This window comes from Amblyomma americanum, chromosome 3 (genome assembly GCF_052857255.1).
Source record: "Amblyomma americanum isolate KBUSLIRL-KWMA chromosome 3, ASM5285725v1, whole genome shotgun sequence".
NCBI classification, from domain to species: Eukaryota; Metazoa; Arthropoda; class Arachnida; order Ixodida; family Ixodidae; genus Amblyomma; species Amblyomma americanum.
This window is the reverse complement of record NC_135499.1, coordinates 175,481,799-175,493,588: the sequence shown is the minus strand read 5'-3', so window position 1 is coordinate 175,493,588 and position 11,790 is coordinate 175,481,799. Positions and strand designations below refer to the sequence as shown.

At 48.8% G+C, this 11,790-nt stretch overlaps 1 protein-coding gene across 1 annotated transcript; it reads left to right on the top strand.

The window, feature by feature from the left end:
* Nucleotides 1-4,204: 4,204 nt before the first annotated feature.
* On the top strand, nucleotides 4,205-11,290 carry LOC144125478 (putative serine carboxypeptidase CPVL). Its single transcript, XM_077658868.1, has 4 exons — nucleotides 4,205-4,474; nucleotides 6,447-6,663; nucleotides 9,260-9,590; nucleotides 10,368-11,290. Exons 1-4 carry the CDS (start codon nucleotides 4,389-4,391, stop codon nucleotides 11,165-11,167), a joined length of 1,434 nt encoding a protein of 477 aa, XP_077514994.1. The 5' UTR covers nucleotides 4,205-4,388; the 3' UTR covers nucleotides 11,168-11,290.
* Nucleotides 11,291-11,790: the final 500 nt, after the last annotated feature.

Below are 11,790 nucleotides of genomic sequence, written 5' to 3'. Positions count from 1 at the left end.
TGCCGATCTTTAGGCGGGCTTTGCGACTGGTATTTCACTGTTTTCCCGCTTAGGATAGGATAGGATAGGAAAACTTTTATTGAATCATAAGTATTTAGGCGATCAGAAGTCTTCTTGCTTGCTTCGCGTTTCGCTGTCTTCACGCTTCGCTGCAGGGAAGGCTTCTTCAGCAAAGGGTGGTCCCTCAGTCCAGGGCTCCACTGAGTTTGGCTGCATCCCGTGCGTGCTCTACCATCCTCTTTTGGACGGCGAGCTCGGAGCTGACGAGCCGGCTCTCCCAGTGCTCCGCACTCGGGGGTTTGTGTTCTCGGAATGCGTTGTTTCGTTCGCATTCCCATGTTATGTGAAATAGTGTGGGTGTGGCCCCGCACCACGAGCATGTGCCCCTATATTGCGTTGGGAACATCTTGTTGTATATAAAGAGGTTGGGGAAGAAACCTGTTTGTAATCTACGCCAATCTGTTGCCTCCTCCTTTGTTAGTGCTTTATGCGGGGGCGGATATTTATATCTCACCCCTCTGTGATGTTGGAGTAGTTCTGAATAGCTGTCCCCGAGGATCATGGCGCTCAGACCACGGCTCTCCTGCTGCTGTCCGACTCGGAAACAAAAAGCTCGAGCTAGACCATCCGCCGCCTCATTGCCCCTTATGCCCTCGTGCGCAGGTATCCGGATTAAATTATGTTGGACTGTTATGCTCTCTGAGAGGTTGCACTCTCTGAGCACCTTAAGAGCAGCTTTGCTAATTCTGCCCTTCGTATAATTTCGACAGGTCTCTTTTGAGTCCGTGAGAATATTCAATGATTTGTTCTCCCTATATCCTTTTGCTGCCGCCAGCGCTACAGCTAACTCCTCGGCGTCCGTTATACTCCAGATTTCCGTGGATGCCCCGGAGGTTAGTTCCCCATCTTTGTTTACTACCACTGCCGTACCTATGCATTTGCTTCTGCCGCTCGCTACTTCCATAGCGCTTGCGTCCGTGTAGAAGGTGTTATCCTTCCCCGCTAGTGTTCTTTCAATGTGTTCTGCCCTGGCCTTCCTTCTGCCTTCGTGGAGCCTGGGGTCCATGTTCTTTGGAATGGGTCTGGCATAAAATGTTTTCCTTATTTCGGTAGGCATGTCTTCGTACCGCTTTGTGTCGATGTATTCGCAGCCTATTCTGTCGAGCAGTGCTCTTCCAGTGTAGGTCCCTCCTAGTCGTTTAATTTGCGATTTTCGTTGCGCTTCCACCATTTCTAGGAAGGTGTTGTTGACGCCAAGCTGCATGAGCTTTTCGTTGGGTGTGTTTCTTGACAGGTGTAATGCTGTCTTGTATGCTTTCCTTAGAACGGTTTCGATTTCTTCATTAGACGTTTTGGTCCTTACGTGGAAGGGAAGCGAGTACGTAGCTCTGCTTACTATGAGGCTGTTGACCAATCTTAGGGTGTCTTCTTCTTTCATCCCATGTCTTCTTTGAGAGACTCTGCTTATCATTCTGCTGACACTTTCTGTTGATTTCTTGAGTAACGATTTCCCGCCTAAAGTTCGGCACGTGGCGAGTGGTTGCTACGGGTTGTTTTTGGTTTTTGTGTATATATTGAACTTTCTGAATAAAAAAAAATCTTAAGTTTCGAGTAAGCGCTGTGTGAACGCGAGCTCTTCCCTGCCGACGGAGATCCTTCGCCAGATGGCGAGTCAGCGCAACACGAGCTGCCCGCACGAGGAGAGGATGAGGAGGACGCGAGCTCGCGGCGCATGAAGAAAAACTTATGCATTGGACACGAAGGAAGCAAGACCGCCTTTTGGTAACCATCTGCCCTTTGTATCAGAAAGTCAAATAAACGTCTTTGAATTGTTTTGCTAACAGTTGTCCTCCCCCCCCCCCCCCCCCCCATGTGTCTGTTTTCTAGCGCTTGAATTTTCCACAATGAACGTGTACCAACTTGCTCAATTTTTTGCCCTGTTGCAATTACGATACAGGAGGGACTTTTCCGTGGGTCAGCTGCGTCGACTTTGGTGTCGTAATACTCCGCAAGCGAAAACACGAAATGAGGCGCCACCGTCACCGTTTATCCCTCGCCATAGGCTTAATTGAGAAGCCTGGAATCTTTAAAATCATTATCAGCAACCTGACTAAGCCCATAGCAGAACGAAGGCCTCTATGAAACCTCTAATTAACCCGGTCCTGTGCCAGCCGCGGCCATCTTACTCCAGCAAACTTCCTCATACCCACCAATTCTGGACAAAAGCGTTTTTCAACAGGAAAGAGTTTATCAACGAAATTTTTTCATAAATTGTAAGATTTCCCTATAACACTCAATATATCCGCAGGTATGCCTTCGGCTGACTTGAATTTTGTTTCTAATTAACGCTTTTGCTATCCTCAAAGACGTTCCCCAAAAATTTGCCCGCCTAGCTATTGTGTTAATGCTCTCCATTGGATTTCTATGGCAGACTTAACTGCTCGATGCGAGCGATGAAAAAAAATTAAAAGAAATGTTTTGCTTCATATTGCAAGAACGGATCATCACCTTCAATATTTCAGTAACAGTACCTTACAATATACTATTATTAATTTTTTTTATCCAAGTATGCTGGACATGTCTCATTCGCCCACCTAAACTTCTGCCGCCGCCTGCTACGCCTGCCTTCTCTTGGAGCCCAGTCCGTTAGCCTTGAGGACAATCAGTTGACTTGCACTCGCATGACATGCCCTTCCCAAGCCCATTTCTTCTTGATTTCTGATAGGATACATCTTGATAGACTCTGCTCTCTAATTGTCTCTTAACGTTGGACCTCCCGTTTGCTTTCCATAGCTCGTGGCGTTGTCCTCAATTTAAGTTTAACCCATTCCAGCCACCATATTTCTGCCCCATTCGTGAGTACCGATAAGATACAGCTATTGTATAATTTCCTCTTGAAGGATACTGGTAAACTGCCATTCATGATATAAGATTACCTGCCAAATGAGCTACCCCCATTCTTATTATTATAGTGATTTCACTCTCGTGGTCTGGATTTGCGGCCACTACCGCCATCCTTATCACTTCCAGCGCCTGGGTATACATATTGTAAACTGCCGTTCCCTTCCGAGACTAAGTTTAGCTTTCTGCATATTAATTTTTAGACCTACCATTCTGCTTTGCCTGTCTAAGTCATTGATCATGTTTTGTAATTCGTCCTCTGAGTTACTTAGCAAGGCAGTGTCATCAGCGAATCGCAGATTACTCAGGTATTCTCTATTAACTCTTATCTCCGACTGTTCCCAATCTAGGTCTCTGAACACCTCCTGTAAAAGCGAGATGAATAGAATTGGAGAAATCGTGTCTCTCTGCCTGACACCTTTCCTTATAGGAAGTTTATTGCTCACTTTGTGGAGGACTATGGTAGCTATGCAGTCGTTATAGATATCTTCCAGTATTTTCACATGACTCTTCTACACCCCGATTCCGTAATGCCTGCAAAGACCCCCGAGGTTTCGACTGAGTCAAAAGCTTCCTCGTAATCTATGAAGGTTTAAAGGGTTTGGTTATAATCTGCGCATTTTTCTACCACCTGATTAATAGTGTGAATATGGTCTATTGTCGAGTAGCCTTTGCGAAAGTCTGCCTGGTCCTTGGTCGAATGAAGCCTAAGGTTCTCCCAATTCTAATAGCGATTAGTGAGCGAATACCTGTAAATTTTCACGTCCTTGACGTCCCCTTTCTTATGGATTATGATAATGTTCGCGTTCTTCCAAGATGCCGGTAGGTGGTGCTGAAAAATTTATTTAGTGAAGAGACTTTGCAGGCCAAAAATGGCCCTTTACGTAGGTGTAGTCCTTAGTCCGGGACCCCTTCTGGACGAGTTGAGACTCAAGCCTCGAGTAATTGAGCAGGGCTGCCTCCCATGGCTCTCGGGAAGGGGAAGGGTTTACAGCATGGTCAAGGTATTGCCACTTAAGATGCCGGTACGGTCGAGGTCATGTTTCGCACGGTCACAAGCTCTTCGCTTGTATATCCAGGCTTAACCAGAGCTAAGCCACTGCCTAATTTTTTTTTTTTAGATGCACCCAATGGACAGCGGGTCTCGTTAGCGTCTCTCGATGTCCCCATTTTTTGAAGCGTATCTCCCCGAGAGGTCGAGTCCATACAATCGGCCACTTGAGACGCGTTCACGTGCTAGCCACACAGATATCGAGAGCTTTCGCCTCCGCTCGGCGGACACGTTGCTGGGCGGCAAAAAGATACCGGAAACATCCGATAGCTGGCGACGCGGCAGTGCGGTAGAGTCTAAGGGAAGCGTGTAATGTGGTGCACGTCTCTGGCCCCGTTCGCTGAGAATCGAGGATAGGCGGGGACATTCCTGCGAGTGCGGGATAATTTCAGCACTCGACGTTCTCTTTCTTGGCCAGCAAGCATAGTACACGAGGATGAAGCCCATCTTGCTTACACTAGGCGTGTTGCTCGGCGGCGCTCAGGCCTGGTTCGGCTCTCCAATGCGCAGAGTCTACAACGGGTGAGTGAGTTCTTCGAGCGGCCTCAAAGCAATCACTATGCGAAAGTTTCTGTTCAGAGTTGATTTCCCTTGTGTGAGCAGAGATCGAGCTCTTGACACTGCATTTCGACGGCAGAGCAGCAAAACAGCACTGACATAGCGACTAGACTAGCTTGGATGTGAAAAATTGTTTTCCTGGATTAGAGAAAGTTTCCCCAATTGTTAGCTGGTCATTACCCCGGCTGCTTATCCAGATCCCGAACCAAAGTGCTAGATTGGTAGTCTCAAGCAGTTAACTGACAATTTGTTTTTATGCTATAGAGAAACACTGTGGGCTACAGGGCACACCGTAGTGGTTGGCTTCGGATTAATTTGGATCACCCCGTGTTCCTGATCGAGCACCTGCTGGGCAGGTCGCTGCTAGCTGCTCCAGACCTCCAGCGGCAGTGAGAAAGAAGGCCACGTGACACGTGTGCCGTCCAATGACATATGCTCGTGGGAGTGACTGCGTGCACTCCTCATCACCTAGTTTCGGTTTGGCGTGCGTGGAGGGCCACAGTTCGCTGCACAGCCTCGAGAGCATGCTCGTTCTTTCGAATTTCTGGTGACTAGTATGAATATCAGTAGTGACCTGCTTCAAATAAACTACTAAAATCTAATTAGTACAACTATTCCTGGCGAGGGCTCAGTTTTCTCTCGTCATGTTCATTCTCAGCAGGAGTCGAAGGAGGTATACTGTCGGGAAAAAATGTTTGCGTTTTCAACTCCCGAGAACCCGTGTAAACCCCTGTACCAATCAACTTAATTAAATGATTGCGCCGGCTCAGCGTCGCCACCGCCGCCTTCACCACCATCATAACGACTCCCATAATCGTCGTAATCACCTACTCACCACACCCTAAGCAGAAAGTAGTAAAAATGGTGTAATTTATTTTCTAGCGCTCTCCCTTCTATCAAAGCGAGTGAGCTAGAGAACAACTTACTCCATTTTTTACTCCCATAAAGGCGTATTCGTGTTTAGAGAGTGCCGTGTCATCGTCACTGCAGGACAAATACGTTCAGTGCCGTAGTGATGCATAACACACATTTCAGAGGGTCTTCGGTCCGCTGAAGCCTGCTGACGCTGAAATCAGGTATGGAGCCATCCTGCACAAGATTGTTGGTAAACGCAAATAAAGAATAATGAAGTACGCTACGGCTATGCTGCGTGAGTCGCAAAAACTCCGTGAGAGCAAGTGTAAACGTTGCCTGTTTATTAAATATATTTCTGCCCCTTTTATTCCTTCGTTTCCTTCACAGGTACGGTCAAGGTGACCACCCACTATGAGACGTACGGCTATCGCACCTTAGATAACTATTTATAACCGTCACACAGACGCGCATAGAGCTTTCGAGAGGCATCTCGAAGCGCTTGGTGGCCTCCCGTATGCATACGATATCGCATCCGACCTGATGGGTGCGGTTTCGGCAATAAACTCAAAAACCGGCCGCTTTTTACACGCTCAGAAAGCATGAGGCGGAGGCAAAGAATACATTTCTGCATTATAATACATGTCATGCAATTTTAGAACAGGTTGCTTGTCTGTCAAACGGTCGACTGTTAAGCAACTGCGTTACCAACCAGACCCCGCGAAGAACGACAGAAAACAGGGAGGTCACCTCCGCGCCAATCTGATACACGGGCTCAATTTAGCAACACAATAATATTCCTGCGGAAAGCGATATTTTCCCAACTTTGAGGCACGGAACTGCATCGAAGGCATCAAAGCCCTACTTTAGATCATAAAGCGACGTCGGCATCAGGGCGCCCTATAGCAGTAAATAACTCGCGGATCGGCGTTGAATTCGGAAACGAACTCGAAGAGTCCAAGGTGAAAGCCAAGAATGTATTTATGCATTATAAGCTTAGTTTAGGATCAATACACTATTCTCACTCCGCGGTTCATTGCAAAGCGGGAGGCCTCATCCCATTCTTTCCCCGACCTGAACGCAGGCCAGACAGCAACCGCAGAGCGCCTTCGCAGTTGGGCGACGTGGGAGAGCCGCTCTTCCTGACGCCGCTCATCGAGGCTGGTGACCTGGATAGGGCGCGCAACCTGAGCCGCGTCGGCTCGCTCGGGGACGTGCCAGACTTCCCCGGCTACTCGGGTTTCCTCACCGTCAACAAGGAGTACGGCAACAACCTGTTCTTCTGGTTCTTCCCGGCCAAGGTATGCACTGCCCAAGCACCCTGTCACCCCTGTAGGTTGGCTTCTTCCGGCGAGGGAAAAAAATTAATGAAGAGAGGGAAAAGGCATATAGGATGCGCAGTTTTATCGGGCGGTAGTAGGGCGGAAGTTTGACAGAAGAACCGCTGCCTAAAGGTATACACCGGACTCCTGATAAAGATTGGAGGGACACTAAAGCTCTGCCTTAAGGGTATGACGCGATGGCGTATAAAGGGTTAATTCCCATAGTTGCGGAATTGGTTATTCTCTACTTTACATTCATAGATCCCTGGGAGTCCTCACACCACTCCTGGCGCAGTGGTGCAGCGGTTAAGCGATGCGTCTCTGCACTGGGTGGGATTAACGGTGGCAGGTGCTGCCACCGGCGGTCCTCGTGCGACCCATGTCGCTCTTCCCGAGCGACCAGTCTTTTACTGCCAGTTTGCTCACAATCCCGTGGGCAGGTTGTGATGACGGCGCAAGGTCATGTGACCTAGGTGGCCCACCTGCCTCCTAGGTTGCTTCTCTGGGGACTTTTCGTGGATATTTCGCTCACGGTCAACGACGCTGACGTCGGATTTTCTGTGACACGATCTCCTTAACGCTATCGCGTTAATACCAGAAAAGTATGCGGAAATAGGAACAGGCCGCGAGGGTGACGTGCAGGTTATGAGAAGAATGCCTCCAAGTGGCTCACCTCTTTCCCTCGTCATTAGAAGCGGATGTTACGTAGAAATATAGCCTAGCAGGTATTACGGAGATGGGCTCATTGCGGCATTCGTTTACCCTGTATTCACAGGGCACCTGTTTCACTTATTCCTGAATTGTGCTGCACATGTTGCGGGTTCACCGTGATGAAGTCAGCGTGTTACATTTATAGATTGCGCAATCTCTCTTTCACACTAAACGCATTTGAGGTGTGAGCCGCCGCGGTGGCTGAGTGGTTATGGCGCTCGGCTGTTGACCCGAAAGACGCGGGTTCGATCCCGGCCGCGGCGGTCGAATTTCGATGGAGGCGAAATTCTATAGGTCCGTGTACTGCGCGATGTCAGAGCACGTTAAAGAACTACAGGTGGTCTAAATTTCCGGAGCCCTTCACTACGGCGTCCGTCATAGCCTGAGTCGCTTTGGGACGTTAAATCTGCATAAACCAAACCGAACCAAACCAGGCATTTGAGGCGTCTCATTTTAGCATGGGGACATTTTTGAAAGCCTATTTAAGCCCACCCCTTGGTTGTTCATTTTCAGCACACCAATCAGATCAATAAATATAGGCTGAGCTTTCACATGCAGTTTGCACTGTTCCTTCTGTACAGCCGCGACTGTTGTTCAGAGACGGTGGTGGTATGAGCGAAATAAGCCCTTGCCTCCATGTCACAGCTTAGTGTATCCGCTATAGACGGATACAACTCAAGAATGAACCGGCAAATATCCCTCAAAGGGGGCCCTGAGCCAAGGGCAACTACTGGTCTTCATGACGTGGCGGATAATCGGAGCTTGATATGCTGTGACTGTAGTCTATAGCTATAAGGGATTAACCAGGGATTAACCACGCGGTTATGAAAATTGGACGAGGATATTAGCCAGAGCGCCCCCTATGACGGACACATTTGCCGCTTTGCTCTTGAGTTGTATCCGACTATAGGCAAGCAGACCTGAAAGCTTTTTTTCGTTGCCCAACAAATCGCTTCAGTGGGCAAACGTGAGCGGCCGAAACGAATGAACTGCTGCATTTCCTCAGGCACCTAAGAGTAATTTTTCCTCTGTGAAAGCTCTTGAACATGTGTATGTGATAAGCTCATCTAGCAACGAGAGCTGTTACAGATGTTTTCCGGTTCTGCGGCGTCGTTGGCGTTTTGGCTCCGGCGTAATACCGCACCACGCTGATTGGCCAGGATAAAATAACGTCATGGATGACGTCATTGCATCGCGCTTCGGTAATGCGCCGCGGTGAGTGGTCCGAACACAGTGGCGAAACGAGTGACAACATAGTCACGTTACGCACGCTCTACCTGAGGAGAAGGAAAAATAACTAAGAATAAAAAATTGCACCCAGCACTGTACATAGCTACAGCTGTATCTCAAGTGACACAGGTCCGAACACAGTGGCGAAACGAGTGACAACATAGACACGTTACGCACGCTCTACCTGAGGAGAAGGAAAAATAACTAAGAATAAAAAATTGCACCCAGCACTGTACATAGCTACAGCTGTATCTCAAGTGACACAGTAGTAGCTATCTCGAGAAATTTTCTCACCTGTAGCACGTCATAGGGTACTATAGGTGGGGTATAACGACCTGAACCTGCACCCATAGGCTAGGAGTATGAGGTGTCGTAGCGGGGGGGGCTTTTGGTTATTTGCGACCACTTGGTGTTCTTCAGGTACACTGACATATATCGCACAGTACAAAGGCATTTTTGCATTTTATCGCCATTGAAATGTGATCGCCGCGGACATGGTTTGATCCTGCGACCTCATGCTTCCGCAGAAAGCCTTAAGCTGTCAGCGGGAGTACCTCAGGCGCAAGTTCAGGGTATACGCTATGGAGTGCGTCTCTGGCTGTTAAATACGCTGACCGTTGGCGTTCCTTTGCAGGAGAACCCACAGAACGCTCCCGTCGTGCTGTGGCTGCAAGGCGGACCCGGCGGCTCCTCGCTTTTCGGTCTGTTCGTGGAGCACGGTCCGTACCGCGTCTCCAGAGGCGGCGTTCCCAGGCTTCGGGACACAACCTGGGCGCAGCGCTACTCGATGCTCTACATAGACAACCCGGTGGGCGCTGGCTTCAGCTTCACAGAGGACGATCGCGGCTACGCGCGCAACGAGGTGGACGTCGGCAGAGACCTGCACGAGGCCCTCCAGCAGTTCTTCACGCTCTTCCACGAGTACGCCGGCAACGACTTCTACGCGACGGGAGAGTCCTACGCCGGTGGGTAACGCTCGATCGCGAGCGTTGATTTTGGCTATGATCAAAATTAGAACGACTTAACAAGATATTGTATTATAATGTCTGTTATCTTTTTTTTTTGTTGGCGCCATTAGTAGGGCAGTGAGGTAAATCCTGAATAGAAGCGTTTATTCAACAAAGCTTCCCTCAAACCAACCGCCGTTTCCCATTGAATAGTAGCGAGGCAGTAGGTTTTTTTTCTTTCAGTCCACAATCGCGTTCTTTATGTCAATGAATTTGAGTTTGCCTCAGTGAACATAACCGGAGTCACATTCTGAATAAGAGTGCTCATATGAGGGCACCTACCAGTTTACGCACCTCATCAATTTCAGCGTCAACTATCTGTGCGAGAAGAATCACAAAAGAAAAGAAAACGCAACTCGTGCTGTGATAACCGAATTAATGGGGCATCGATTAGACGTTCCTGAGACCATTCCATTTCTCCCCCACCAGATCAAGAAGTGCTTGGGATTGGGCTCGTTGGAATATCTTCGTTTCAAAAGCTGCGCTGCTTAGGCAAACAGGGACGTGTTAGAGAGACAAGCAGAGACGTTAAAACTTGAGCTTAACGACTCTGCTTATCTCTCTAACACGTCAATGTTTGTCTAAGCAACGCAACTTTTGAAACGAAGACCCTTCAGATCCCTTCCTGTTAGGGCAGACCTGGCGAATTAAAAGCCATTTTAAAAAATCCATAGCGTTCGGTCACGTGGATTTCACTCTCATGCCGCTTATTCGTTCTTTGTCACCTCGCTGCAGGAAAGTACGTGCCGGCAATCGCTCACGCAATCGACACGGCCGTGGCACCTAGAGTCAAGGTCAACCTGCGGGGCATTGCCATCGGGGACGGCATGGTTGACCCGGAGACCATGTGCGACTACGCCGACTTTCTGTACCAGATTGGCCTCGTAGACCGGCGGCAGGCAGATTACATCAGAATGAAGACTGGGCAAGCCGTCGACGACATTAAGCAAGGGCGCTACCTGGACGCGTTCCTCATCTTCGATGAACTCATCAATGGAGACACCACCTCGCGGCCATCGTACTTCAAGAACGTCACCGGGCTCGACTTTTACTACAACTTCCTCCTGTCCAGAGAGCCCAAGTGCTTCGGTTATTATCACTCCTTCGTCGATTCGCCTGTCGTTCGCCGGGCCATCCATGTGGGGAACCTGACCTTCAACAACGGCGACGAGACTGAGAGCCACCTTCGGGAAGACATCATGCAGTCTGTCAAGCCCTGGCTCGCCTCACTCATGGACAAGCCCCAATACAAAGTGCTCATATACAACGGACAGCTGGACATTATCATCGCGTACCCTCTGACGGACAGCTTTGTCATGAGCATACCGTGGTCTGGCAAGGCAGCCTTCGACAAGGCGCCACGCATGATCTGGAAGAAGCCAAGCGGAGTTGGCGTGGCAGGCTACGTCCGGAAGGTGGGCAACTTCACGCAAGTTCTGGTCAGGGACGCCGGACACATCCTGCCTTATGACCAGCCAGAAGTTGCCTTGGACCTCATCACCCGATTCATCGACGACAAGCCTTTCTCCTTGTAGTGCATCATCGGGTGTGAGAGTGTGCAAAAGCTGCTAAGCAGCGGTCTTGTGAACACAAGTGAAAAAAAGCAAACAAGCTTAGGCAAGTGGGATATACCGTGAAGAGAGAGAGAGAAAGAAAAACATTTATTTTTATAACCCAGGTGTCGCCGCGAGTAGTCATACAGAGCCACTTTGAGCATACAGAGGCTAGTTTTGCTTCCACTACGGCTTCGAGCGACGCCGCAAAGGTGTGCATTGTCGTACTTTAAAATTATCTGTGAAAATAAGTCAAATAAAAAATGTCGGCTCTGAGAAAGTGCCCCTAAAGCAGATCCTTCTTCTAGCGCCTAGCTCTCCAAAAAAGTCTGCGAGACATAAGGATAAAACGACGGTAGTGGATGCATGCAGTTATCTTAGTTTCTAGAAGTTGGCTGCGTAGTTAATCATTAAAGCGCAGAATTTTACAGGACATACCAAGTGGGCAAAACAAAGCACGAGGAAAAGGCAACTTTAGCCCAGAAACAAACGCCCCCCTGCTTCAATGTAGTCATCGTAGACATTGAATTCATTTAGTTTTATTGTCCCTTGAAATAAATCTTCCTGCTATCCACAACGTGCCTGTAAATTGAATTTACATCACA

Coding starts and splice junctions, on each gene's coding strand:
- LOC144125478 (XM_077658868.1), top strand. CDS start 4,389: ATGAAGCCCATCTTGCTTACACTAGGCGTGTTGCTCGGCGGCGCTCAG. Junction 6,664..9,259: donor TCTGGTTCTTCCCGGCCAAG/GTATGCACTGCC, acceptor GTTCCTTTGCAG/GAGAACCCACAGAACGCTCC. Junction 9,591..10,367: donor GACGGGAGAGTCCTACGCCG/GTGGGTAACGCT, acceptor ACCTCGCTGCAG/GAAAGTACGTGCCGGCAATC.